Source organism: Bombina bombina, chromosome 1 (assembly GCF_027579735.1).
Source record: "Bombina bombina isolate aBomBom1 chromosome 1, aBomBom1.pri, whole genome shotgun sequence".
Taxonomy (NCBI): Eukaryota; Metazoa; Chordata; class Amphibia; order Anura; family Bombinatoridae; genus Bombina; species Bombina bombina.
This window is the reverse complement of record NC_069499.1, coordinates 200,698,659-200,725,216: the sequence shown is the minus strand read 5'-3', so window position 1 is coordinate 200,725,216 and position 26,558 is coordinate 200,698,659. Positions and strand designations below refer to the sequence as shown.

General features: G+C 38.0%; 1 protein-coding gene across 1 annotated transcript in view; it reads left to right on the top strand.

The window, feature by feature from the left end:
• The window catches only part of LOC128645074 (cytosolic phospholipase A2 delta-like), a 183,387-nt gene that overhangs the window by 88,765 nt on the left and 68,064 nt on the right, over positions 1-26,558 (top strand). Inside the window, exons 9-11 of the mRNA XM_053697830.1 lie at positions 6,274-6,372; positions 10,554-10,591; positions 24,180-24,315. Of these exons, the coding sequence (XP_053553805.1) occupies positions 6,274-6,372; positions 10,554-10,591; positions 24,180-24,315 (273 nt within the window). The remainder of the gene's footprint in view (positions 1-6,273; positions 6,373-10,553; positions 10,592-24,179; positions 24,316-26,558) is intronic.

Sequence of the window (26,558 nt, the reverse complement as noted above, 5' to 3'; positions counted from 1 at the left end):
CAGCTGAGTAATCAAGTAAAAAACACGTATAGAGCATATATGAGTGATCATAGGAATGATAAATGGCAAAAATATATAGATGCCAATACTACGAGAGATGTGTTTATTAAACAAAGGACTGTGTTAGAACTGCAGAGGCAAAAAGCTTTGTATGGCGGCTTTGCCGGCAGATCTGCCAAATTTTTGGCCAGATTAACGAAAAAAAACGCATCGGAACATAATAACGGCCATTAGATCTAACTCACACAGGTTTACCAATAATTCAGATATTATTAAAACTTTCTATGATTACTTTACCAAGCTTTACAGAGCCGAAGAATATCCAGTAGCTAGACAGAAAGGTTTTTGGGATAAAATTGAGATTCCTAAAATCTCTCCAGAAACCTTGGCGGATCTTAATAAGCCGATTGAAGAGGAAGAAATTTCTGGAGCAATTAAAGCTGCTAAAACAAATAAGGCAGCTGGTCCAGACTGCCTCCCCATCGAATTTTATAGCATTGTTCAACCCAACATTATTTCAGCCCTCAAGAAGCTGTTTAACTTTTATTTTGTGGGAAATAATAAATGTTCTCCTTATTTTGAAGCCGCGGTAATATCCCTGATTCCCAAAAAAAATAAAGAATTAGATCTTCCAGAATCATATAGGCCAATTTCCGTTTTAAACACAGATTATAAATTATTAGCGTCTGTTTTAGCAAAAAGATTGAAATCATGTTTAGGGCCAATTATTCACGAAGATCAATCCGGTTTTATGGCAGGGCGGAATCCTTCTAAAAATTTGCGAAAGGTTTTGACACTTTTAGATTTCGTCTGGAACAAATTTAGAGCGACAAGCCGTAGAGACGTACCGGATTTAGCCTTATTAACACTTGACGCCGAAAAGGCGTTCGATCGTATGGAAACATCTTTTTTTTACATTAGAACAATTTGGCATTTCTGGACATATCCATAATTTTATTCAATTAATATATTCCTCCCCTATTTCAACACTATTAATTAATGGTCAAATATCACAACGTATGATTTTACAATGAGGTACGCGTCAGGGATGCCCTCTATCTCCATTGTTGTTCAATTTATCGTTGGAACCGCTTGCGATTCTGCTTCGACAACAATTGGATGGGATTCGTATCGGAGATCAGAGATTAGTATTGTTAATGTACGCGGATGATGTTCTTGTATGTTTGAGTAATATTGACCGAAATCTTGCTTTGTTACTAGAATCAATAGAATTATTCGGCTCTATTTCTGGGTACAAAATCAACCTCGCTAAATCTGAATTATTATGGTTAAATAAAAGAGAGCAACATGTTAGACACCCGTTTACAGAAACTTCACAAATAACTTATCTTGGTATTAAATTAAGTACTAATCCAGATGACTGGTATAATCTAAATTTTGGTAAATGTTTCTTAGAATGCAAAAGGAAGATGGAGGGTTGGATAAATCTACCCATTTCATTAATAGCTAGAGTTACACTTATAAAAACTAAAATTTTTCCCAAATTATTTTACCTTATACAAAATATCCCAATACCCATACATAAGACAGATATAAATAATTACAATAAGGCTTATTCTAAACTAATTTGGAGGGGCGCTAGACCACGTATCTCTGTTTCGCGTCTTATGTGTAATAAAGAAGCGGCTGGACTTTCTCTCCCCGATCTACAACTATATAGTTTGGCAGCACGCGTAAAAATCGCGGTAGATTGGCTAACAAAATGGGACCAGGTTGCGGCTATGGCCTGGGAATCTGCCCTAGTAGCGCCATTTCGCTTGGATGCTAGTCTTCATTGTCCAATGACGGCGCTTCCATCAACACTCTTTGTTCTCAAAACATATAGATATATTATTCTAGCATGGCAAAAAGTTTGCACCCTTGTAAAGTGCTCGCCCTATGTCTCTAATTATCTATCTATTACAGGTAACCCCAATTTTGCCCAAGGAATGACAGATAAAGTTTTTAGAAATTGGTTCTTTAAAGGATTGGTATATGTCACACAAATGCTAGACTTTGATCTTGTTCCATTAACTTTTACCGAGTTAATTCATCTTTTCGGTCTTGAGAACAAAGATTTTTACACATATTTGCAAGTAAGGCACTTTATATTCGAACTTAAGCAAAATTATGGATCGGAATGGTCTTTGGCAGAATTGCAAACTAAAATCAATAATTTTCAAAATGGCTTCTACTCTATAGCTCCTTTTTATAGTCTGTTAAATCAAGAGCCATCGGTTGCTCAAAGAGAATATATAGCCGCGAAATGGAATACATTTTTCCCTGAGATAAACTCTCAGGCTATTGAGGACACTTTCAAAATAGTTGGACAAAGCTGGGTGGTGACTACTTGGAGGGAGACACAGGTGAAATTATCCTTTATGACATATTTAACACCAATTAGATTGGCGAACTGGTATGCCCTAATGTATGCCCTAAATGCTCTTCCTCTAGGGCGGATCTATTACATTGTTTTTGGGCCTGTCCAAAGATTAGTCAATTTTGGTCTAAAGTAGTATATTGGATGCAGACCACTCTGAAATTAGAGTATCATCTACAGGCAACGGAAATATTTTTTTTAGTAAAAGCACAGACAACTCCACAGAACCGTAAATTAATCAATCTGATCATATTTTTGGGTCGTAATATGATATTAAAAGCGTGGAAAGCTAAAATTGCCCCTAGTGTAAAGGAGCTTAAGAATGCGTTGATTGCGCATTTTACACTCGAACAATGGAATCTTCGAGATGCCACAGAGAGAAAGTTAGCATTATTTTTTAACCAATGGAAAACATTTATTTTGTCATTTCCAGTGGAAACTCAAATTAGATTGACTAAACCTTTTAGGGATACCGAGTATGTGCAATTACAAGTGTTGGCTGGTCATTTTCCCAGTGTATGGTGTAATAGTGAAGCACCATGAGGGGGTTGGAGATCGGATAAGATAAGGGTCGTAGGGGAATGTTGGATGTCGGAGTGTTCTGTGTGTGTTCGTTTTTTTTTTTTGTTTTTTTTTTCGAGATACTTGGCTTAGGTAGTGCTTTGTAAACACGGTTAGTAGTAGGTCAGGATAGATAAGTAGTAGTTAGATATATCAGTCAAGGTAAATTGATATAACCGATTTAATAAGAGTTATGCATTAATTTTTAGGGATTTAACCACAAAAAGGTTTTAATTGTGGTATAGGTTTAGTAAGAGAAGTGTGTTTAGATTGTTTGATTATTGTGACATGATTGTTTCTTTAATTAAAATAAATCTCAATATAGATGAGGTATGATATTTGATTGAGAGTATCACGTTGTTTTGGGAAAGTGTAACCCATGTATTATGATGTACCCTGTTTCGTTTATGTATGTGGTTACTACCAGAATGTATATGTACTTGTCTTGTTGAATAACAATAAAAACATATTTTTAAAAAAAAGAAAATGTCAGGAAAGACCTACTAGAACTGCTGAATTTTATTTGGGGTTAATCAAAGGTATTTTAAATGATGGCAGGTGTGTACTGACTCCTATTTAACATGATTTTGAATGTGATTGCTCAATTCTAAACACAGCTACAGCCCCTGTTATAATAGGGTGTTCACACTTATGCAACCACATTATTTCATTTTTTTTATTTTGACCACATCATCCTCTTTATGCATGTTGTCTTACTCCAAGCTGTATAGGCTCAAAAGCCTACTACCAATTAAGCATATTAGGTGATGTGCATCTCTGTAATGAGAAGGGGTGTGGTCTAATGACATCAACACCCTATATCAGGTGTGCATAATTATTAGGCAACTTCCTTTCCTTTGGCAAAATGGGTCAAAAGAAGGACTTGACAGGCTCAGAAAAGTCAAAAATAGTGAGATATCTTGCAGAGGGATGCAGCACTCTTAAAATTGCAAAGCTTCTGAAGCGTGATCATCGAACAATCAAGCGTTTCATTCAAAATAGTCAACAGGGTCGCAAGAAGCGTGTGGAAAAACCAAGGCGCAAAATAACTGCCCATGAACTGAGAAAAGTCAAGCGTGCAGCTGCCAAGATGCCACTTGCCACCAGTTTGGCCATATTTCAGAGCTGCAACATCACTGGAGTGCCCAAAAGCACAAGGTGTACAATACTCAGAGACATGGCCAAGGTAAGAAAGGCTGAAAGACGACCACCACTGAACAAGACACACAAGCTGAAACGTCAAGACTGGGCCAAGAAATATCTCAAGACTGATTTTTCTAAGGTTTTATGGACTGATGAAATGAGAGTGAGTCTTGATGGGCCAGATGGATGGGCCCGTGGCTGGATTGGTAAAGGGCAGAGAGCTCCAGTCCGACTCAGACGCCAGCAAGGTGGAGGTGGAGTACTGGTTTGGGCTGGTATCATCAAAGATGAGCTTGTGGGGCCTTTTCGGGTTGAGGATGGAGTCAAGCTCAACTCCCAGTCCTACTGCCAGTTTCTGGAAGACACCTTCTTCAAGCAGTGGTACAGGAAGAAGTCTGCATCCTTCAAGAAAAACATGATTTTCATGCAGGACAATGCTCCATCACACGCGTCCAAGTACTCCACAGCGTGGCTGGCAAGAAAGGGTATAAAAGAAGAAAATCTAATGACATGGCCTCCTTGTTCACCTGATCTGAACCCCATTGAGAACCTGTGGTCCATCATCAAATGTGAGATTTACAAGGAGGGAAAACAGTACACCTCTCTGAACAGTGTCTGAGAGGCTGTGGTTGCTGCTGCACGCAATGTTGATGGTGAACAGATCAAAACACTGACAGAATCCATGGATGGCAGGCTTTTGAGTGTCCTTGCAAAGAAAGGTGGCTATATTGGTCACTGATTTGTTTTTGTTTTGTTTTTGAATGTCAGAAATGTATATTTGTGAATGTTGAGATGTTATATTGGTTTCACTGGTAAAAATAAATAATTGAAATGGGTATATATTTGTTTTTTGTTAAGTTGCCTAATAATTATGCACAGTAATAGTCACCTGCACACACAGATATCCCCCTAAATAGCTATAACTAAAAACAAACTAAAAACTACTTCCAAAACTATTCAGCTTTGATATTAATGAGTTTTTTGGGTTCATTGAGAACATGGTTGTTGTTCAATAATAAAATTAATCCTCAAAAATACAACTTGCCTAATAATTCTGCACTCCCTGTATATATACAGTGGAGCCCTTTGCAGTCAAGTAGCTGAAAACATGTAAAAGCATATTTATGCAATATTCATATTTAATAAAGTGTTTAACTGTGTATTTACTGTAAGGAAATATGTTCTTAGTATTTATAAATAGATATTTCTATCTGTAGTGTATACTTATATATAATCATGCAATAGTCTAACTTTGTTTTTTTTTGTGTGTGTTGGGTTAGCGTGCAAGCAAAAACCGCATTTCAACTTGTAATACTTTTAATTTGTACACGTGTGCAAAAAGCCAGTCGAGCGCAATTAGTGTGTGAGCGGTAGCGATAAATATCATTCCACTCTTTTTTTTTTTTTTTATTAGGTTTTTATTGAGGTTATTTGCAAAACAACTTTAAATAGACATGTTACAGAGATATTCAAAAACATTCTCGTATATTATGATATTTCATACATAAGTATGCTACAATCACATGCAGTCAAAGTAAAGTGACTGCATCCACAAGCAAGGGACAAAAGTCTAAGTTGGTACTACCTGAGAGCATCCCAACTTGGTTCCCGTTTGTGAAGCAAAGATGAAGGAGGCCAGGAGCTGTGGGTTGTCCGCATAAGCTTCGTGCAGGGCCACTATTCCGGTGTGCATTAACTGTGAGACAGAGTCCTCTTCAATCTGAATCAGGGGCCTGTAAATGTTAATGAATCCTGTAGTTGGGCCTGTAAGTGTCTCAAGCTGTCGAATCTTTGGACTTTCGTCTCTGAGCTGAAGAAACCTTTCTATCAGCCAATCGGAATTAAGGTAGGAAAAATCCTATTGGCTGATGCAATCAGCCAATAGGATTGAAGTTCAATCCTATTGGCTGATCCAATCAGCCAATAGGATTGAGCTCGCATTCTATTGGCTGCTTTTTTGGTAACTTTGGAGAATGTATTCAGGTCCGCGGCAGCGATGTTAGGCGAACTTAGGTGAGCGTATTGGTGTCGTTGAATGCAAGAAAGTCGACGGCTTGATACAAATCTGGGAATTTTTATGACTACAGGTTGCAAATTCCTCTATGAATATATATTTGTCTAACTACTACATTAGTAGTAGTACATTAATACTTATGAATATAACCAAATTTTCATTCCTGCATATTTAGAGCAACGAAACTGAAAATGACAGTCTGACTTCAACCACAGTTCCACTTACTGTAATTTCTCCAGACCGTGAGATTAACATACAGTTACCAGCTATGGAGGTAGGTACATGAGTTACATTAAATATGCATCTGAAGAATTATCTATATAACTAAAATCATATGTATGAAGAGTAACTACATATCTCACCTTTACTATGCTTTTTATATATATATATATATATATATATATATATATATATATATATATATATATATATATATATATGTGTGTGTGTGTGTATATTTATGTTTGTTTGTGTATATATATATATATGTGTGTGTGTGTATATATTTATGTTTGTGTGTGTATATATATATATATATATATATATATATATATATATCTCAATATTTTACATTTAGTTTAGATTATATTTCCAGGAAGTTATTAATGAATAAACTGGACAAATTGTGGTTTGCCCATTTAACAAGCATGACTATAGCCTGCCCGGAGGCAATAAATGTGCTTATAGCTAAGAAAATCAATGTTAAAAAGGTACATGGAACTAAAAATTAATTGAATGTGTTGTAATCCAGTCCAGCACTGAAAGGTAGATTGATAACAATCTTTACTTAATATAATGCAATAAAAACGCTAATGGTATTAACCAACTTGGTGCTGCCATCTTTCTGTGATTAAACTTTTTAGGATTTAGATAGAGCAGACAATAAAAATTTTTTTAAAAAAGCTTTCATTATATTAACAAATATATCTCGTTATCTTAGCATTGTTTGTTGCAATTTATGGAAAAATATACAAATACAAAGAGACGATGCATGTGTTTATTATTTAAAGGATCATCACCAAGGGTACTCACATTTGATGAAAGCATCCTATAGTGCTATTAGGCACGTGCTGCTGGATATTTGCAGCAAACCAGCTTGCTGAACTCCAGTCATCAGGATCTCTGGAATCCAGAGCTGCTGAACTAGACCCAGCTAGGTAGCTTATACTCAATTATAACAAGGTCCAATGTGTAAGAATATAAGATCAATTTATTAAAATAAACATAAAAACTCAAAAACATTGAACCAAATGTTAAGCAAGGGTATATAATCTCACCCTCTAAAAACTTGACAACGCGTTTCTCGGTGCATCCAAACGCAGTTTCATCAGGCATTTTCAAGGACAGTGGGTACTTATATCAGTGGACTGTAATTTTGATGTGTTGTTTGGGTGTTATCCACATTATAATCCTATCATAGGGGTCAATAATTCATTATCATATCTTCTATACAGATGTTTGAAGATTGGGTGTGCATATATATTTGTATATTTATAATTAAGCCTTTATTGCATATGAGCGTCTTCTACTGATTAAGATTGACTTGACTTTTTTGATCTGTTAAAACTTAGCTCCTTTCTATGACAGCATATGAGTACAGACTCAGGAGTGTGTACAAATCTTGAGCACTATATAGTAACAATGTTTTAACAATGTTATACATATAATTCTCAAGGGATGTGAATGTTCCTGAGCCTATCTAGATATGCTATAATGGAAAGGAGCTAGCTTTCAACAAATGCTACTAAGAGAAAGATGTCCATTTAATAATCAATGAAATTGGAAAGTTTTTTTTTAAATTGTAAGTTCTATCTGAACCATGAAAGTTTTACTTGCATGTCTATGATCTCCTAGTGTTATAAGCTAAAATTGATATGTGTCTCTTTACATCTAACTACAAATGTATTATGCACCTGTGTTAAACTCATAAGCTCTGACTATCACTTATTCACTAAACATGTGCAGTTGTAATTTTGGTAAACCTGTGGCTAATTGTTTATATATGATGTGCCTCCAAACAAAAAACGTGCCATATGAATCAGTCTGAGATCGAAGAACAAGTTAACAAATCCAAAAACAGATATAAACATTGCAAAGTTAATATACAATATAAAAAAGAGTGTGATTTCCATACTAGTCTAGCAAAGGTGTTTAGCTATGAGTTGTTTCTGGCCCTGGGTGCACCACTTATTGACCCCTACCTTTGTTCTTGCCACAAGCATAAAATGCCAGGGTCACAACCAAACTCTCCTCAACACCCTTACCCAGAAAATGCTGAAGTCTTCATGATCCTGATTCTGATTTATCAAAATATCTGATGTAAAAATACTTTCTGATTCATTTTTGTTTTTGAGTTCTGAAAAACTGAGAAAGACTGAGGCAGAATAGTTTCCAAAAATAATACTGTAAGTACTATGCTAACTGGAAATATGGGAATGATTTAGTATAATCTTTTATAAGTGAATGTTGAATATTGCATGAAAATCCTGACAGATTGTTCAAAACAAAAAGAAAAAAACACATTCAAAAATCAAAATTGTGAAACATAAGAATACTGATTATTATACTTTGAAGTCCATAAGAATCAACATTCATACGTTTCATTCTGAATTTTTTTTTTTTTTTTTTAAATAATCTTTATTCATTTTTCAAGACAAACAATATTAAGCAATGGCAATATAAATACAGAAGAGTCTGTTACATACAAAGTGTTATATCACAAAGTAAAATTATAAGTAAAACTCATCATTGAACCCCTTCGTGCCGGCATCAAAATGCTAAACACTTGCTGTAAAAATGAAATCCTGCAATCGTCGATGCGATCATGTGATTTCAAGGCCAGGCTCAGACTGCCTACACTGCCGTCCTAAGGACATTAAAACCCAGTGCTGTTAGGACGGCATGGAATGTCCTAAAGGTGTCTAGAGGCTAAAATAATGTAATAAGTACTGATTACAAGCAAATATAAAGAGGATAACACCCCAGCCAAAATAAACAAGCTAGGATGTGCAGTGGAGGGGGGAGGAGATAAAAAAATCATCTTCTCTAGAATCAAAGGGACAGTCTAGTCCAAAACAAACTTTCATTATTCAAATAGGGCATGTAATTTTAAACAATTTACCAGTTTACGTCTATCACCAATTTTGCTTTGTTCTCTTGGTATACTTAGTTGAAAGCTAAATCGAGGAGGTTCATATGCTAATTTCTAAGCCCTTGAAGGCCGCCTCTTAGCTCAGGGCATTTTGACAGTTTTTCACCACTAGAGGGTGTTAGTTCATGTGTTTCATATAGATAACACTGTGCTCTTGCACATAGAGTTCCTATGAGCCAGCACTGATTGGCTACAATGCAAGTCTCTCAAAAGAAGTGAAATAAGGGGGCAGTTTGCAGAGGCTTAGATTCAAGATAATCACAGAGGTAAAAAGTGTATTAATATAACTGTGTTGGTTATGCAAAACTAGGGAATGGGTAATAAAGGGATTATCTATCTTTTAAAACAATAAATATTCTGGTGTAGACTGTACCTTTAAGTCCCATGGTTCTTATTTTTTTTCTTAAATCAAATGTTACATTTCCCTACTTTGAATGTAAACTTTTATTTAAATGGACATGAAACCCAAACATTTTCTTTCATGATTCAGATAAAGCATGTGATTTTAAACAACTTTCCAAATTACTTCTATTATCTAATTTGCTTCTTTTTCTTGGTATCATTAGTTAAAATGCATATCTAGGTAGATTTAGGTGCAGCATTGCATTACTGGTAGCTAGCTGATGATTGGTGGCTGAACAAAAATACCTCTTGTCATTGGTTCACCAAATGTGTTTAGCTAGCTCCCAGTAGTGCATTGCTTCTGCTTCAGCAAAGGATACAGAGAATGAAGCAAATTTGGTAATAAAAGTAAACTAGAAAGTTGTTTAAAATAACAAGCTCTTTCTGAATCTGAAAAAAAATGGGTTCAGAAAAGAACATTAGGTTGGTCAACCCTTACAAACCCTGCAAAGAGTCGGGGAGGCCTGTGGGAAACTTTGTGGGTATTATATGCAGATATAGTAGAAATAGGGGATAATTACTATGAATACCATTAGTGTAAGTATATTAGCACACTAATGATTACACAAACGGTAGTAATTATAAATATAGTAGAGGGAGCTTGATGCCAATAATACCAAACCTAAAGCAAAATGCAAAATAAAGCGTCTGTTACAGCAAAGCAGTGTTATTGCTCAGTGGTGCTAATATTTGTGCCCTCCAGTTGTAATCTGAGCCTGTATGTAACAAAGACTCAGGGGGTGGTAGAGTCGCACCCCTTGACCAGTCACATGATACTAAGACAGTATCTTACATGAATGCCTACTTTTAATCTTGACCATCAGACCTTATTTGAGTTAAAAGGATAATGAGTGAGTTCTTGGAATAAAACCTATACATTTTATATTTTTCTTTTTTTTCAGGTCAGGCCATTGGACATGCAGCTTAAGATAAAAGAATGGTAAATTACATTATCTGTAATAATACAACATATAGGTATAGATTTGTTTATATAAGCTAATTATTATTATTATTATTAATAATACAAATACTAATAATAATGCAAATACTACTAATAATAATAGAGACATAAATGTGCAATAATGTGTTAGAGCATTTTATTATCACAGTTGCTTGTATATATAATTATATAACCCTATAAAGGGGTTAAACGCATTGGTGAAGTAAGCTCCAGAGCCAGAATGCACTACTGGCACCTAGCTGAACACAAGCAGTGAGCCAATGAAAAAAGACATATGTGTATAGCCACCAATCACCAGCTAGGTCCCAGTAGTGCATTTCAACTCCTGAGGCTACCTATCAAATTTGATCACAGAATTAATTTAAAAAGTGCAAGCTCATCTGAATCATGAAAGTCTCCTTTTGGCTTTCATGCCCTGTAAAGTATGTTCATTTGTAAACAAATAAAATGCAGTGCTTTACTGACTGGCTTCTGTAATGACTTAAAATAAGTGAATGTCTTTAAAGAGTACAGAGTGAAACATTAGAATGGTGAGTAGTAACCATTTTACTGTAGTTGTACCCAGCTGTTTAATGTCCCTTTAAGAGGTGTAAATGGGCTATTGTATTGTTTCTCATCCATCTCAAGTACTCCCAACAGGCCAGGTTTTCATTATAGCTGAACTAGTGCACAGGTGTAATAATCAGCTTATGGGTGAGAGCAGGTTAGTAACCATGGTGTTACTGGTCAGCTGACTACTTCACCTGTGCACTGGCTCAGCTATAAGAAAACCTTGTCTGGGGGTACTTGAGGACCGCGGTTGAGGAACACTGGGCTATTGTATCAGTCAGTTTCAGGAGACCTACCATTTCAAAAAGACGCAAACGTCCTTTTTTGGGAGATTTTTGGTTTAAAACTCTTTCACGGCAGTGGGGTTTAACAAACGATACGATATAGCAGTGTGATCACTTGAGAAACTCACCTCCCAATTCGGTTGGAAAGCAAAATGCATTTTCGGAGCAAAACACAAATAGATTGTGATCGAGGCCTACGGTAGGTCATCTCCTGATTTGATTAACAAAAGCAGTTACAGATGTTATGTCTTTATCAAACAACAGAAAACAAAAATGAAAGAAAGTAACAAAATGTCTCCTGCTTAAATATTATAAGGAAGCCAATCATGATAGTCTAATCTAGAGAATTTAAAGTGAGGTAAAGTAAGATTTTGTTTTCACCTTAGTATAAATGTATTGAGATATTAACTGCTATTTTTTCTCTTTACTTATTCAATTTTAAATGTACATTATAGTGCAAACATGAAATGTCCTATTATTTTTAGCGCATGTAATCCTAGCACTAGTGACCCTGCACTGATATGTTTTTAATTCACCCAAAGGAATTACATGGGGATCAATCACAATCTACAGGCCAATTATTTTTTTGGCAGGTTTTCAGACGTAAAAGAGCACTTTTCGTTTCAAAATGATCACAATAGCGGGTTTTCGTCTGTTTTTTGGAGCAGCAAGCGCATTTACGGTTTACTGAAAAAAACATAATTTATGCTTACCTGATAAATTTATTTCTCTTGTAGTGTATCCAGTCCACGGATCATCCATTACTTATGGGATATTAACTCCTCCCCAACAGGAAGTGCAAGAGGATTCACCCAGCAGAGCTGCTATATAGCTCCTCCCCTAACTGCCATTACCAGTCATTCGACCGAAAACATGCAGAGAAAGGAAAACCATAGGGTGCAGTGGTGACTGTAGTTTAATGGAAAAATTACCTGCCTTAAAGTGACAGGGCGGGCCGTGGACTGGATACACTACAAGAGAAATAAATTTATCAGGTAAGCATAAATTATGTTTTCTCTTGTTAAGTGTATCCAGTCCACGGATCATCCATTACTTATGGGATACCAATACCAAAGCTAAAGTACACGGATGACGGGAGGGACAGGCAGGCTCTTTATACGCAAGGAACCACTGCCTGAAGAACCTTTCTCCCAAAAACAGCCTCCGAAGAAGCAAAAGTGTCAAATTTGTAAAATTTGGAAAAAGTATGAAGAGAAGACCAAGTTGCAGCCTTGCAAATCTGTTCAACAGAAGCCTCATTCTTAAAGGCCCAAGTGGAAGCCACAGCTCTAGTAGAATGTGCTGTAATTCTTTCAGGAGGCTGCTGTCCAGCAGTCTCATAGGCTAACCGTATTATGCTACGAAGCCAAAAGGAGAGAGAGGTAGCCGAAGCTTTTTGACCTCTCCTCTGACCAGAATAAACGACAAACAGGGAAGACGTTTGTCGAAAATCCTTAGTTGCCTGTAGATGAAATTTCAGGGCACGGACTACATCTAGATTGTGTAGCAGACGTTCCTTTTTTGAAGAAGGATTAGGACACAAAGATGGAACCACAATCTCTTGATTGATATTCCTGTTAGTGACCACCTTAGGTAGGAACCCAGGTTTAGTACGCAGAACTACCTTGTCTGAATGAAAAATCAGATAAGGAGAATCACAATGTAAGGCAGATAACTCAGAGACTCTTCGAGCCGAGGAAATCGCCATTAAAAACAGAACTTTCCAAGATAACAACTTGATATCAATGGAATGAAGGGGTTCAAACGGAACCCCCTGTAAAACATTAAGAACTAAGTTCAAACTCCATGGTGGAGCAACAGTTTTAAACACAGGCTTGATCCTAGCTAAAGCCTGACAAAAAGCTTGAACGTCCGGAACTTCTGACAGACGTTTGTGTAAAAGAATGGACAGAGCTGAAATCTGTCCCTTTAAGGAACTAGCGGATAAACCCTTTTCTAAACCTTCTTGTAGAAAAGACAATATCCTCGGAATCCTAACCTTACTCCATGAGTAACTCTTGGATTCGCACCAATATAAGTATTTGCGCCATATCTTATGGTAAATCTTTCTGGTAACAGGCTTCCTAGCCTGTATTAAGGTATCAATAACTGACTCAGAAAAACCACGTTTTGATAAAATCAAGCGTTCAATTTCCAAGCAGTCAGCTTCAGAGAAATTAGATTTTGATGTTTGAAGGGACCCTGGATCAGAAGGTCCTGTTTCAGAGGTAGCGACCAAGGTGGACAGGATGACATGTCCACTAGATCTGCATACCAAGTCCTGCGTGGCCATGTAGGCGCTATTAGAATCACTGATGCTCTCTCCTGTTTGATTCTGGCAATCAATCGAGGAAGCATCGGGAAGGGTGGAAACACATAAGCCATCCGAAGGTCCAAGGTGCTGTCAAAGCATCTATCAGAACCGCTCCCGGATCCCTGGATCTGGACCCGTAACGAGGAAGCTTGGCGTTCTGTCGAGACGCCATGAGATCTATCTCTGGTTTGCCCCAACGTCGAAGTATTTGGGCAAAGTACTTCCCACTCCCCCGGATGAAAAGTCTGACGACTTAAGAAATCCGCCTCCCAGTTCTCCACTCCCGGGATGTGGATTGCTGACAGGTGGCAAGAGTGAGACTCTGCCCAGCGAATTATCTTTGATACTTCCATCATTGCTAGGGAGCTTCTTGTCCCTCCCTGATGGTTGATGTAAGCTACAGTTGTGATGTTGTCTGACTGAAACCTGATGAACCCCCGAGTTGTTAACTGGGGCCAAGCCAGAAGGGCATTGAGAACTGCTCTCAATTCCAGAATGTTTATTAGTAGGAGACTCTCCTCCTGATTCCATTGTCCCTGAGCCTTCAGAGAATTCCAGACAGCGCCCCAACCTAGTAGGCTGGCGTCTGTTGTTACAATTGTCCAGTCCGGCCTGCTGAATGGCATCCCCCTGGACAGATGTGGCCCGAGAAAGCCACCATAGAAGAGAATTTCTGGTCTCTTGATCCAGATTCAGAGTAGGGGACAAGTCTGAGTAATCCCCATTCCACAGACTTAGCATGCACAATTGCAGCGGTCTGAGATGTAGGCGTGCAAAGGGTACTATGTCCATTGCTGCTACCATTAAGCCGATCACCTCCATGCATTGAGCTACTGACGGGTGTTGAATGGAATGAAGGACACGGCATGCATTTTGAAGCTTTGTTAACCTGTCTTCTGTCAGGTAAATCTTCATTTCTACAGAATCTATAAGAGTCCCCAAGAAGGGAACTCTTGTGAGTGGAAAGAGAGAACTCTTCTTTTCGTTCACCTTCCATCCATGCGACCTTAGAAATGCCAGTACTAACTCTGTATGAGACTTGGCAGTTTGAAAGCTTGAAGCTTGTATCAGAATGTCGTCTAGGTACGGAGCTACCGCAATTCCTCGCGGTCTTAGTACCGCCAGAAGAGCACCCAGAACCTTTGTGAAGATTCTCGGAGCCGTAGCCAATCCGAATGGAAGAGCTACAAACTGGTAATGCCTGTCTAGAAAGGCAAACCTTAGATACCGGTAATGATCTTTGTGAATCGGTATGTGAAGGTAAGCATCCTTTAAATCCACTGTGGTCATGTACTGACCCTTTTGGATCATGGGTAAAATTGTCCGAATAGTTTCCATTTTGAACGATGGAACTCTTAGGAATTTGTTTAGGATCTTTAAATCCAAGATTGGCCTGAAAGTTCCCTCTTTTTTGGGAACCACAAACAGATTTGAGTAAAACCCTTGTCCTTGTTCCGACCGCGGAACCGGATGGATCACTCCCATTAATAAAAGATCTTGTACACAGCGTAGAAACGCCTCTTTCTTTATTTGGTTTGTTGACAACCTTGACAGATGAAATCTCCCTCTTGGGGGAGAGAATTTGAAGTCTAGAAGGTATCCCTGAGATATGATCTCTAACGCCCAGGGATCCTGGACATCTCTTGCCCAAGCCTGGGCGAAGAGAGAAAGTCTGCCCCCCACTAGATCCGTTCCCGGATCGGGGGCCCTCGATTCATGCTGTCTTAGGGGCAGCAGCAGGTTTCCTGGCCTGCTTGCCCTTGTTCCAGGACTGTTTAGGTCTCCAGCCTTGTCTGTAGCGAGCAACAGCTCCTTCCTGTTTTGGTGCAGAGGAAGTTGATGCTGCTCCTGCTTTGAAATTACGAAAGGAACGAAAATTAGACTATCTAGCCTTAGGTTTGGCTCTGTCTTGAGGCAGGGCATGGCCTTTACCTCCTGTAATGTCAGCGATAATTTCTTTCAACCCGGGCCCGAATAAGGTCTGCCCTTTGAAAGGTATATTAAGCAATTTAGATTTAGAAGTAACGTCAGCTGACCAGGATTTTAGCCACAGTGCTCTGCGTGCCTGAATGGCGAATCCGGAATTCTTAGCCGTAAGTTTAGTTAAATGTACTACGGCATCTGAAATAAATGAGTTAGCTAACTTAAGGGCTTTAAGCTTGTGTGTAATCTCATCTAATGGAGCTGATTCAAGTGTCTCTTCCAGAGACTCAAACCAAAATGCTGCTGCAGCCGTGACAGGCGCAATGCATGCAAGAGGTTGCAATATAAAACCTTGTTGAACAAACATTTTCTTAAGGTAACCCTCTAACTTTTTATCCATTGGATCTGAAAAGGCACAGCTATCCTCCACCGGGATAGTGGTACGCTTAGCTAAAGTAGAAACTGCTCCCTCCACCTTAGGGACCGTTTGCCATAAGTCCCGTGTGGTGGCGTCTATTGGAAACATCTTTCTAAATATCGGAGGGGGTGAGAACGGCACACCGGGTCTATCCCACTCCTTAGTAACAATTTCAGTAAGTCTCTTAGGTATAGGAAAAACGTCAGTACTCGCCGGTACCGCAAAATATTTATCCAACCTACACATTTTCTCTGGTATTGCAACTGTGTTACAATCATTCAGAGCCGCTAACACCTCCCCTAGTAATACACGGAGGTTTTCCAGCTTAAATTTAAAATTTGAAATATCTGAATCCAGTTTGTTTGGATCAGAACCGTCACCCGCAGAATGAAGCTCTCCGTCCTCATGTTCTGCAAATTGTGACGCAGTGTCTGACATGGCCCTAATATTATCAGCGCACTCTGTTCTCACCCCAGAGTGATCACGCTTACCTCTTAGTTCTGGTAATTTAGCCAAAACTTCAGTCATAACAGTAGCCATATCCTGTAATGTGATTTGTAATGGCCGCCCAGATGTACTCGGCGCTACAATATCACGCACCTCCCGAGCAGGAGATGCAGGTACTGACACGTGAGGCGAGTTAGTCGGCATAACTCTCCCCTCGTTGTTTGGTGAAATATGTTCAATTTGTACAGATTGACTTTTATTTAAAGTAGCATCAATACAGTTAGTACATAAATTTCTATTGGGCTCCACTTTGGCTTTAGCACATATAGCACAGATATCTTCCTCTGAATCAGACATGTTTAACACACTAGCAAATAAACTAGCAACTTGGAAATACTTTTCAAGTAATTTACTATAATATGAAAACGTACTGTGCCTATAAGAAGCACAGAAAAAGTTATGACAGTTGAAAATTAATAAACTGAAAAGTTATAGCATCAAATCTTTGTAAAAAACACAATTTTAGCAAAGGATTGCTCCCATTAGCAAAGGATAACTAACCCTGATAGCAGAAAAAAAATACAGAAATAAACGTTTTTTTATCACAGTCAACTACAATCTCACAGCTCTGCTGTGAGTGATTACCTCCCTCAAAACAAGTTTTGAAGACCCCTGAGTTCTGTAGAGATGAACCGGATCATGCAGGGAAGACAATAAACTTCTGACTGAATTTTTTGATGCGTAGCAAAAGCACCAAAAAAGGCCCCTCCCCCTCACACATAACAGTGAGAGAGATCAGTAAACTGTCATAAATTAAATAAAACGACTGCCAAGTGGGAAAAAAAATAGTGCCCAAAACATTTTTTCACCCAGTACCTCAGAAAATTAAACGATTTTACATGCCAGCAAAAAACGTTTAACATTAATAAATTGAGTGTTATTAAAAAGCCTGTTGCTAGTCCCTGCAAATTAGGCTAAAGTTTTATGCATACAGTATAATTCCAGTGAAGTGCCATTCCCCAGAATACTGAAGTGTAAAATATACATACATGACAGCCTGATACCAGTTGCTGCTACTGCATTTAAGGCTGAGTTTACATTATATCGGTATGGCAGAATTTTCTCATCAATTCCATTGTCAGAAAATAATAAACTGCTACATACCTCTTTGCAGATTAATCTGCCCGCTGTCCCCTGATCTGAAGTTTACCTCTCCTCAGATGGCCGAGAAACAGCAATATGATCTTAACTACTCCGGCTAAAATCATAGAAAAACTCAGGTAGATTCTTCTTCAAATTCTACCAGAGAAGGAATAACACACTCCGGTGCTATTATAAAATAACAAACTTTTGATTGAAGGTATGAAACTAAGTATAATCGCCACAGTCCTCTCACACATCCTATCTATTTGTTGGGTGCAAGAGAATGACTGGTAATGGCAGTTAGGGGAGGAGCTATATAGCAGCTCTGCTGGGTGAATCCTCTTGCACTTCCTGTTGGGGAGGAGTTAATATCCCATAAGTAATGGATGATCCGTGGACTGGATACACTTAACAAGAGAAAGCTCTGTTTTAAACATGAAGCCAAAATGTGCTTACAGATCACAATCCATTTTCTCAATACTTTTCAAACGGTTTCAAGAGCATTTTAGTTCTCAAATTTGATCCCTACAGGCTTTTGATAACGCCCCAAACTGGCTTTTTAACGTATTTGCAAGTAATCCAAAAAAATTTAGAATAATTCTATAATGTTGCAAATGTGTAAGACACTCTGAAATGGCATCATTCAGGAATCATTAAATCTCTATTCATCACTATTGTATAGTCCATCTGCAGTGGGCAGGACCCATATGTACTGTATATATGTATTTAATAAGTTATGTCCCATTCATTCATTTAGGTGTATAGCCATTCAGGATCTGGGCCCTCAGGGTAGTGGTAGGGAGTTATAGGCAACAATCCTTAACCCAGGGATCAGGATCCTGGATGTGGATGGATGAGAAAGTCAGGGAACAAATTGGAAGAATAAATGCATGATTAAAGGACCAGTAAACACAGTAGATTTGCATAATCAACAAATGCATGATAAAAATGCAATGCAACAGCCCTTAGTCTGAACTTCAAATGAGTAGAAGATTTTTTTCTGACAAGTTAAGTTATAAATATTTCCACTCCCCCTGTACCATATGACAGCCATCAGCCAATCACAAATGCATACACGTGCCATGTGACAGCCATCAGCCAATCACAAATGCATACACGTACCATGTGACAGCCATCAGCCAATCACAAATGCATATACGTTTATTCTGTGAATTCTTGCACATGCTCGGTAGGAGCTGGTGACTGAAAACGTTTAAATATAAAAAGACTTGAGTGTCCATTTTAAGGGACATGAAACCCAATTTTTTTCTTTCATGGTTTAGATAGAGCATGCTTTTTTTAAACAACTTTCTAATTTACTCATATTATCTAATTTTCTTGATTCTCTTGATATCCTTTGCTGAAAAGCATATCTAGATAGGCTCAGTAGCTTCTGATTGGTGGCTGCACATAGATATCTCATGTGATTGGCTCACCCATGTGCATTTATGCTTCTTCAACAAAGGATATTTAAAGAATGAAGCAAATTAGATACTATAAGTAACTTGGAATGTTGTTTAAAATTGTATTTTCTATCTGAATCATGAAAGAAAAAATGTGGGTTTAATGTCCCTTTAAGTAGAGATGAACTGAAACAATCAAGGACTGAATGTTCTTAATTATAGTAGAAATAAACAAATGCCTAAATGAGTTACAGGGTTTTTTTGTTGAAAAGCAGGAATGTAATCTCAGAAGCGTGCATGTGTCTGAAACACTATATGGTAGGAGTTTTGCAAGAATGTTGTCTGTTTGCAAAAACACTAGATGACAGGACCATTTACTGCCATGTAGTGTTTCAGGTTCTCTTCAACAAAGAATACCATGAGAATGAAGCTTATTTAATAATATAAGTGAACTGGAAAGTGTATTAAAATTGTATGCTCTGTCTGAATTACTAAAGAAAATTAGGGTTTCATATCCCTTTCAAGGAATGGTTAAAGCAAGCAGGCAGGCTTGACACCCATTCAGCTAAGGAGATCTTAAGGAAAAAATTTTGTGGCTACATTATTGAAATCCTGGTCACAAAGGCGCCATCCCGCTTGAAATCTGGTCATAAAGGCACATTTCCTTTTAAAATCGTGTTACGCATATTTTACATTCCTATGCTCTTCACATAGAACAAATTATCATTTGTATTATTATATATATCTGATAATGTTAATTACATGCTGTAATAAATTAGAGCATGTCATTTTCCCACTATAATGGCCCTTTAAACTAAAAATCTCACTCCCTATAAAGGACCAGATTACAAGTGGAGCAGTATTTTGCGCTTCCGCTAGAGTGCTAATTGTGCTAGAAGTAAACTTTTTGTGTTCATTGGGTTGTGCTGGTATTATGAGTTGAAAGTAAAAACACGACAAGCGCAATCTACTTACTTCTAGCACAATTAGACTGTTGTTTAAACGATAACCTTTTCCCCCATAGAAGTCAAAGGAGGAAAAAAAAGGGGAGAAAATGTAACACCCTATTCGCGCTCAAACACGATTGCATGTTCTCATATGGTCATACCTGATCGCATATTCTAATATGCACATACCCAATTGCATATTCTAATATGCTCAAACCCGAAATGAAAATATAAATATTGCGTAAATATGCTTTTACATGTTTTCATCTACCTAACTTTAAAGGGCTCTATTGCACTTATATAAATGTCTTTATATGTGTACATATGTATTTATGTGTTTATATGTGTATATATGTCTGTAAATACATATGTACACATATATAGACATATATATATATATATATATATATACATACATATATCTGTAGACATTTATATGTATGTCTAAAGTCCTTTGCCTGCCTTATTTTTTTATAACACCTGGGGCGCGATCCGATATCGATCGCAGTTTGCGGCGCAAGCGAGGAGACCAGCGTCGCCCGCAGTTTCAGCTCGCAACTCGAGCCATCCCATATAGGTCGCCGTCAGATGCTAACGTGCCGTAAGTCTCACAAACCAGCGATGTCCAGAAATCTGCGCAAGTACAAATTTCTGGCGTCGCCAGTGACTTGCGCCACGTTAGAATCTGCCGGCGCCTATAAAACCTGACTAAAGTCTAAAACACCCGCACTGTCTAACACGCCTCCCTAACATAGCCCGCACTGTCTAACCCTCTATCCGCTATCCCCCCTCACTATCCTAACAATAAAAAAGCTATTAACCCCTAAACCGCCGCTCCTTTACCCCGCCGCAACCTAATAAAGTTATTAACCCCTAAACCGCCGCTCCCGTACCCCGCCGCCAGCTATATTATATCTATAACCCCCTAAAGTGAGCCCTTAACACCGCCGCCATCTATATTAAAATTATTAACCCCTAATGTAAGCCCCTTACACCGCCGCCATCTCTATTAAAATGATTAACCCCTAATTTAATCTACCTACCCTGCCGCCAGCTATATTATCTATATTAACCCTAAGTATATTATAGTTAATATAGTTATTACATTATATATATTAACTATATTAACCCTAATTATATTAGGGTTAATATAGTTACTATAGTATTTATATTAACTATATTAACTCTATCTAACCCTAACTACATTTATATTAAATTAATCTAATTAATTTATAAACTAAAATATACCTATTTAAATCTAAATACTTACCTATAAAATAAACCCTAAGATAGCTACAATATAATTAATAATTACATTGTAGCTATGTTAGGGTTAATATTTATTTTACAGGTAAATAGTTAATTATTTTAACTAGGTATAATAGATATTAAATAGTTATTAACTATTTAATATCTACCTAGTTAAAATAATTACCCAATTACCTGTAAAATAAATCCTAACCTAAGTTACAAATACACCTACACTATCAATAAATTTAATAAACTACAAACATCTATCTAAAAATACAATTAAATTAACTAAACTAAATTACAAAAAAAAACAAACACTAAATTACAAAAAATAAAAAAAAGATTACAAGATTTTTAAGTTAATTACACCTGATCGGAACAGCCAATAGAATGCGAGCTCAATCTGATTGGCTGATTGGATCAGCCAATCGGATTGAACTTGAATCTGATTGGCTGATTCAATCAGCCAATCAGATTTTTTTAACTTAATTCCGATTGGCTGATAGAATCCTATAAGCCAATCGGAATTCGGCGGACGCCATCTTGGATGACGTCATTTAAAGGTACCTCATTCCAAGTTCAGCAGTCGGCCGGGATGGATGCTCCGCGGCGGCGGAGCGAAGAAAGAAGATTGAAGATGCCGCCGGAAGAATGAAGACTTTGCTCCCGCTTGGAGGAAGACGTCGCCGGAGGAAGAATTCTTCTTTGCCGCTTGGAGGACGACATCGCCCGGATCGGATCAGGAGTTCGGCCCGGTGTGGTGAAGACAAGGTAGGGAGATCTTCAGGGGGGTAGTGTTAGGCTTTTTTAAGGGGGGTTTGGGTGGGTTTAGAATAGGGGTATGTGGGTGGTGGGTTGTAATGGGGGGGGGGGATTGTATTTGTTGAATGCAAAAGAGCTGAATTCTTTGGGGCATGCCCCACAAAAGGCCCTTTTAAGGGCTGGTAAGGTAAAGAGCTTTGAAATTTGTTTAATTTAGAATAGGGCAGGGAATTTTTTTATTTTGGGGGTTTATTATTTTATTAGGGGGCTTAGAATAGGTGTAATTAGCTTAAAAATCTTGTAATCTTTTTTTTATTTTTTGTAATTTAGTGTTTGTTTGTTTTTGTAATTTAGTTTAGTTAATTTAATTGTATTTTTAGATAGATGTTTGTAGTTTATTAAATTTATTGATAGTGTAGGTGTATTTGTAACTTAGGTTAGGATTTATTTTACAGGTAATTGGGTAATTATTTTAACTAGGTAGATATTAAATAGTTAATAACTATTTAATATCTATTATACCTAGTTAAAATAATTAACTATTTACCTGTAAAATAAATATTAACCCTAACATAGCTACAATGTAATTATTAATTATATTGTAGCTATCTTAGGGTTTATTTTATAGGTAAGTATTTAGATTTAAATAGGTATATTTTAGTTTATAAATTAATTAGATTAATTTAATATAAATGTAGTTAGGGTTAGATAGAGTTAATATAGTTAATATAAATACTATAGTAACTATATTAACCCTAATATAATTAGGGTTAATATAGTTAATATATATAATGTAATAACTATATTAACTATAATATACTTAGGGTTAATATAGATAATATAGCTGGCGGCAGGGTAGGTAGATTAAATTAGGGGTTAATCATTTTAATAGAGATGGCGGCGGTGTAAGGGGCTTACATTAGGGGTTAATAATATTAATATAGCTGGCGGCGGTATAGGGGGATTAGATTAGGGGTTAATAATTTTTATATAGCTGGCGGCGGGGTAGGTAGATTAAATTAGGGGTTAATAATTTTTATATAGGTGGCGGCGGTGTAAGGGGTCAGATTACGGGATAGATAAGGTAGATGGCGGCGGTTTTAGGGGCTCACAGTAGGGGGTTAGTTTATGTAGATGGCGGCGGGGTCCGGGAGCGGCGTTTTAGGGGGTAATAACTTTATTAGGGATTTCGGGGGGGATCGCGGTTGACAGGGAGATAGACATTGCGCATGCGTTAGGTGTTAGGTTTATTTTAGCAGATCGCGGTTGACAGGGAGATAGACATTGCGCATGCGTTAGGTGTTAGGTTTATTTTAGCAGCCAGTTTAGGAAGTTACGGGGCTCCAATAGTCAGCGTAAGGCTTCTTACGGCTGCTTTTTGTGGCGAGGTGAAAATGGAGTAAGTTTTCTCCATTTTCGCCACGTAAGTCCTTACGCTGCATATTGGATACCAAACTGCGCGGGTTTGGTATACCTGCCTATGGCCCAAAAAACTGCGGGCGACGGCAGAAATATACGCGCGTAACTTCTAGCTTACGCCGTATATAGGATACCAAATCCGCGCAATTATTGGCGTCGCCGGCTTTTGCGGGCGACGATTTATATCGGATCGACCCCTTGAGATCTCATCTTTGAGCCATTTTGTGTGCAATATTTTTTTAAAATAATTTTTATTAGATGGTGTTATTATGAGTGTAACTCTACTTTGTAATGTAAAATGTATTTTTGATGTATTTTGTGACACTTTTTATTTTTGCGAGATTGTGGTAATGATTCTAGCGTAAATTGCGCCAAACTTGTAACATGAACTCAAGCTAACCTGCGAAACCCCTTGTGCAAATGTTTGCTCACCACTTGTAATCTAGCTCAAAATGTTTGATTATCCTGTAATTTAAATCATTTTATTTGTACCATTCGTTTCTCCTGACCCCAGGGAGTTTGGCGTGCATTATAAATCAAAGCATATTTTTCTATTAACAGGGATGCTTCGAAAACATTAACTTTGTGTGTATATCTGTCCTAATTCAGTGAATAATTAAGTTCTAATTTGATAATTAAGTTCTACAGTATAAAAGATTTACAGAATTGTGTTTTAAAAAATGAATGAAAGTTTTTTTTATTTTAAGTCCAGAGAACCTTGATGTGAGACTTGGATTTAATTTATGTGAAAAGGAGAAGGAGTTTTTGTTGAAACGACAAAAGGTGGTATCTGCTGCACTCAAGAATATTCTACAGCTAGAAAAAGAATTGGTGGGTGAAGAGGTAAGTACACCGAGATGCTTTATTGAAGGAGGGTGAACTGTTTAGGATCAGAACAGACATGATAAATAAAAATAAACAATATAGAAAACTAATGTTGACTTATTGAGCACTGTAAATTGCATTTAGGATTCTTAATTTAGCGAAAATAAACATAACAAGCTGTGTCCCTCCAGGATCATCCAATAATAAGCTGCAGCATTCCAGCAACATAACCTCTGACATACTGTGGGATTTGGTGCAGCTGCTTATTATTGACACCCCCTGCTAGCGGCCGATTGGCCGCAAATCTGCATGGGCGGTATTGCACAAGCAGTTCAGCGTATGCTGTCGGCATTTATCAATGTGCCGTGGACATGATACGCTATATCGTATCATGTCCGTTTGCACTTTCATAAATCGGCCCCATTGTGTTTAGAACTCACCATGCCATGTGCGATTTTATAAAGATAAAATTTAAAAAAAAAATTATGCTTACCTGATGAATTTCTTTCTTTCCGGGCTTGGAGAGTCAACAACGTCATTCCAATTACCAATTACTAGCTTTGCAAATGTGTCCCACAGAAGCTTTATTTTTGAAAGCCCAAGATGAGGAGACAGCCCTAGTGGAATGAGCCGTAATTCTCTCAGGAGGCTGCTGTCCAGCTGTCTCATAAGCAAAACGAATCGAACTTCTTAACCAAAGGGAAAGAGTAGTAGAAGTGGCTTTCTAACCCTTACGCTTTCCAGAGAAAACCACAAACATGGCAGAAGATTGCTGAAAATCATTAGTAGCTTGTAGGTAAAATTTTTGAGCATGCACAACATCCAGGTTATGCAAAAGACGTTCCTTATGAGAAGAAGGATTAGGACAAAAATAAGGAACAACAATTACATGATTAATGTTTTGATCTGACACCACCTTAGGGAGAAACCCCAATTTAGAACTAAGGACCACCTTATCTGCATAAAAAATAAGGTACAGGGAATCACACTGCAGAGCTGGAAGCTCAGAAACTCTGCGAGCGGAAGAAATAGCAAGGAGAAACAAAACCTTCCAAGATAACAATTTTATATCAACAACATGCATCGGCTCAAACGGAGCCTGCTAAACTTTAAGAACTAGGTTAAGGCTCCAAGGAGGAGCAACAGGTTTAAACACAGGCCTGATTCTGACCAGGGCCTGAACAAAAGCTTGAACATCTGGTAAATCTGCCAGGCGTTTGTGCAAAAGAATAGACAGTGCAAAAATCTGACCCTTCGGAGTACTGACTAACAAACCTTTCTCCAGGCCATCCTGAAGAAAAGATAAAATTTGGGGAATCCTCACCCGGCTCCTGGAGAAACCCTTATATTCTCACCAAAAAAGGTATTTACGCCATACCTTTGGTAAATCCTGCGAGTAACAGGTTTACGAGCCTGAAGCATAGTATCAATGACTGCTTCAGAAAAACCACGTCTAGACAGGACTAGATGATCAATCTCCAAGCAGTCAGCTTCAGAGAATCTAGATTTGGATGGAGAAATGGACCTGAATTGGAAGGTCCTTCCTCAGAGGTAACCTCCAAGGTGGAAGAGATGACATCTTCACCAGATCCGCGAACCAGATCCTGCGAGTCCAGGCAGGAGATATTAGAATCACAGACGCTCTCTCTTGTTTGATACGAGCAATAACTCATGGAAGGAGAGCAAACAGAGGATACAGGTATGCTAGACCAAAATTCCAACTGCCAGAGCATCTATCAGAGCTGCCTGAGGATCTCTTGACCTTGATCCATACTTTGGAAGCTTGGCGTTTAGACAAGACGCCATCAGATCCAACTCCAGAACACCCCACCTGAAGGTTATCCTTGAGAACACTTCCGGATGGAGAGCCCACTCCCCGGGATGAAAAGTCTGTCTGCTCAGAAAATCTGCCTCCCAATTGTCCACTACTGGAATGTGGATGGCAGAGAGGAGACAATAGTGAGCTTCCACCCACTGCAGAATGCGAATCACCTCCTTCATAGCCAAGGAACTCCAAGTTCCTCCCTGGTGGTTGATGTAAGCCACTGAGGTGATGTTGTCTGACTGGAATCTGATAAACCGGACTAAAGATAATTGAGGCCTAACTGTCAAGGCATTGAAGAATGCTCTCAACTCCAAGATGTTTATGGGAAGAGAAGACTCTTCCTGAGACCACAGGCCCTGAGCTTTTAGAGAATCCCAAACAGCTCCCCAGCCTAACAGGCTGGCGTCCGTAGTCACAATCACCCAGTAAGGTCTCA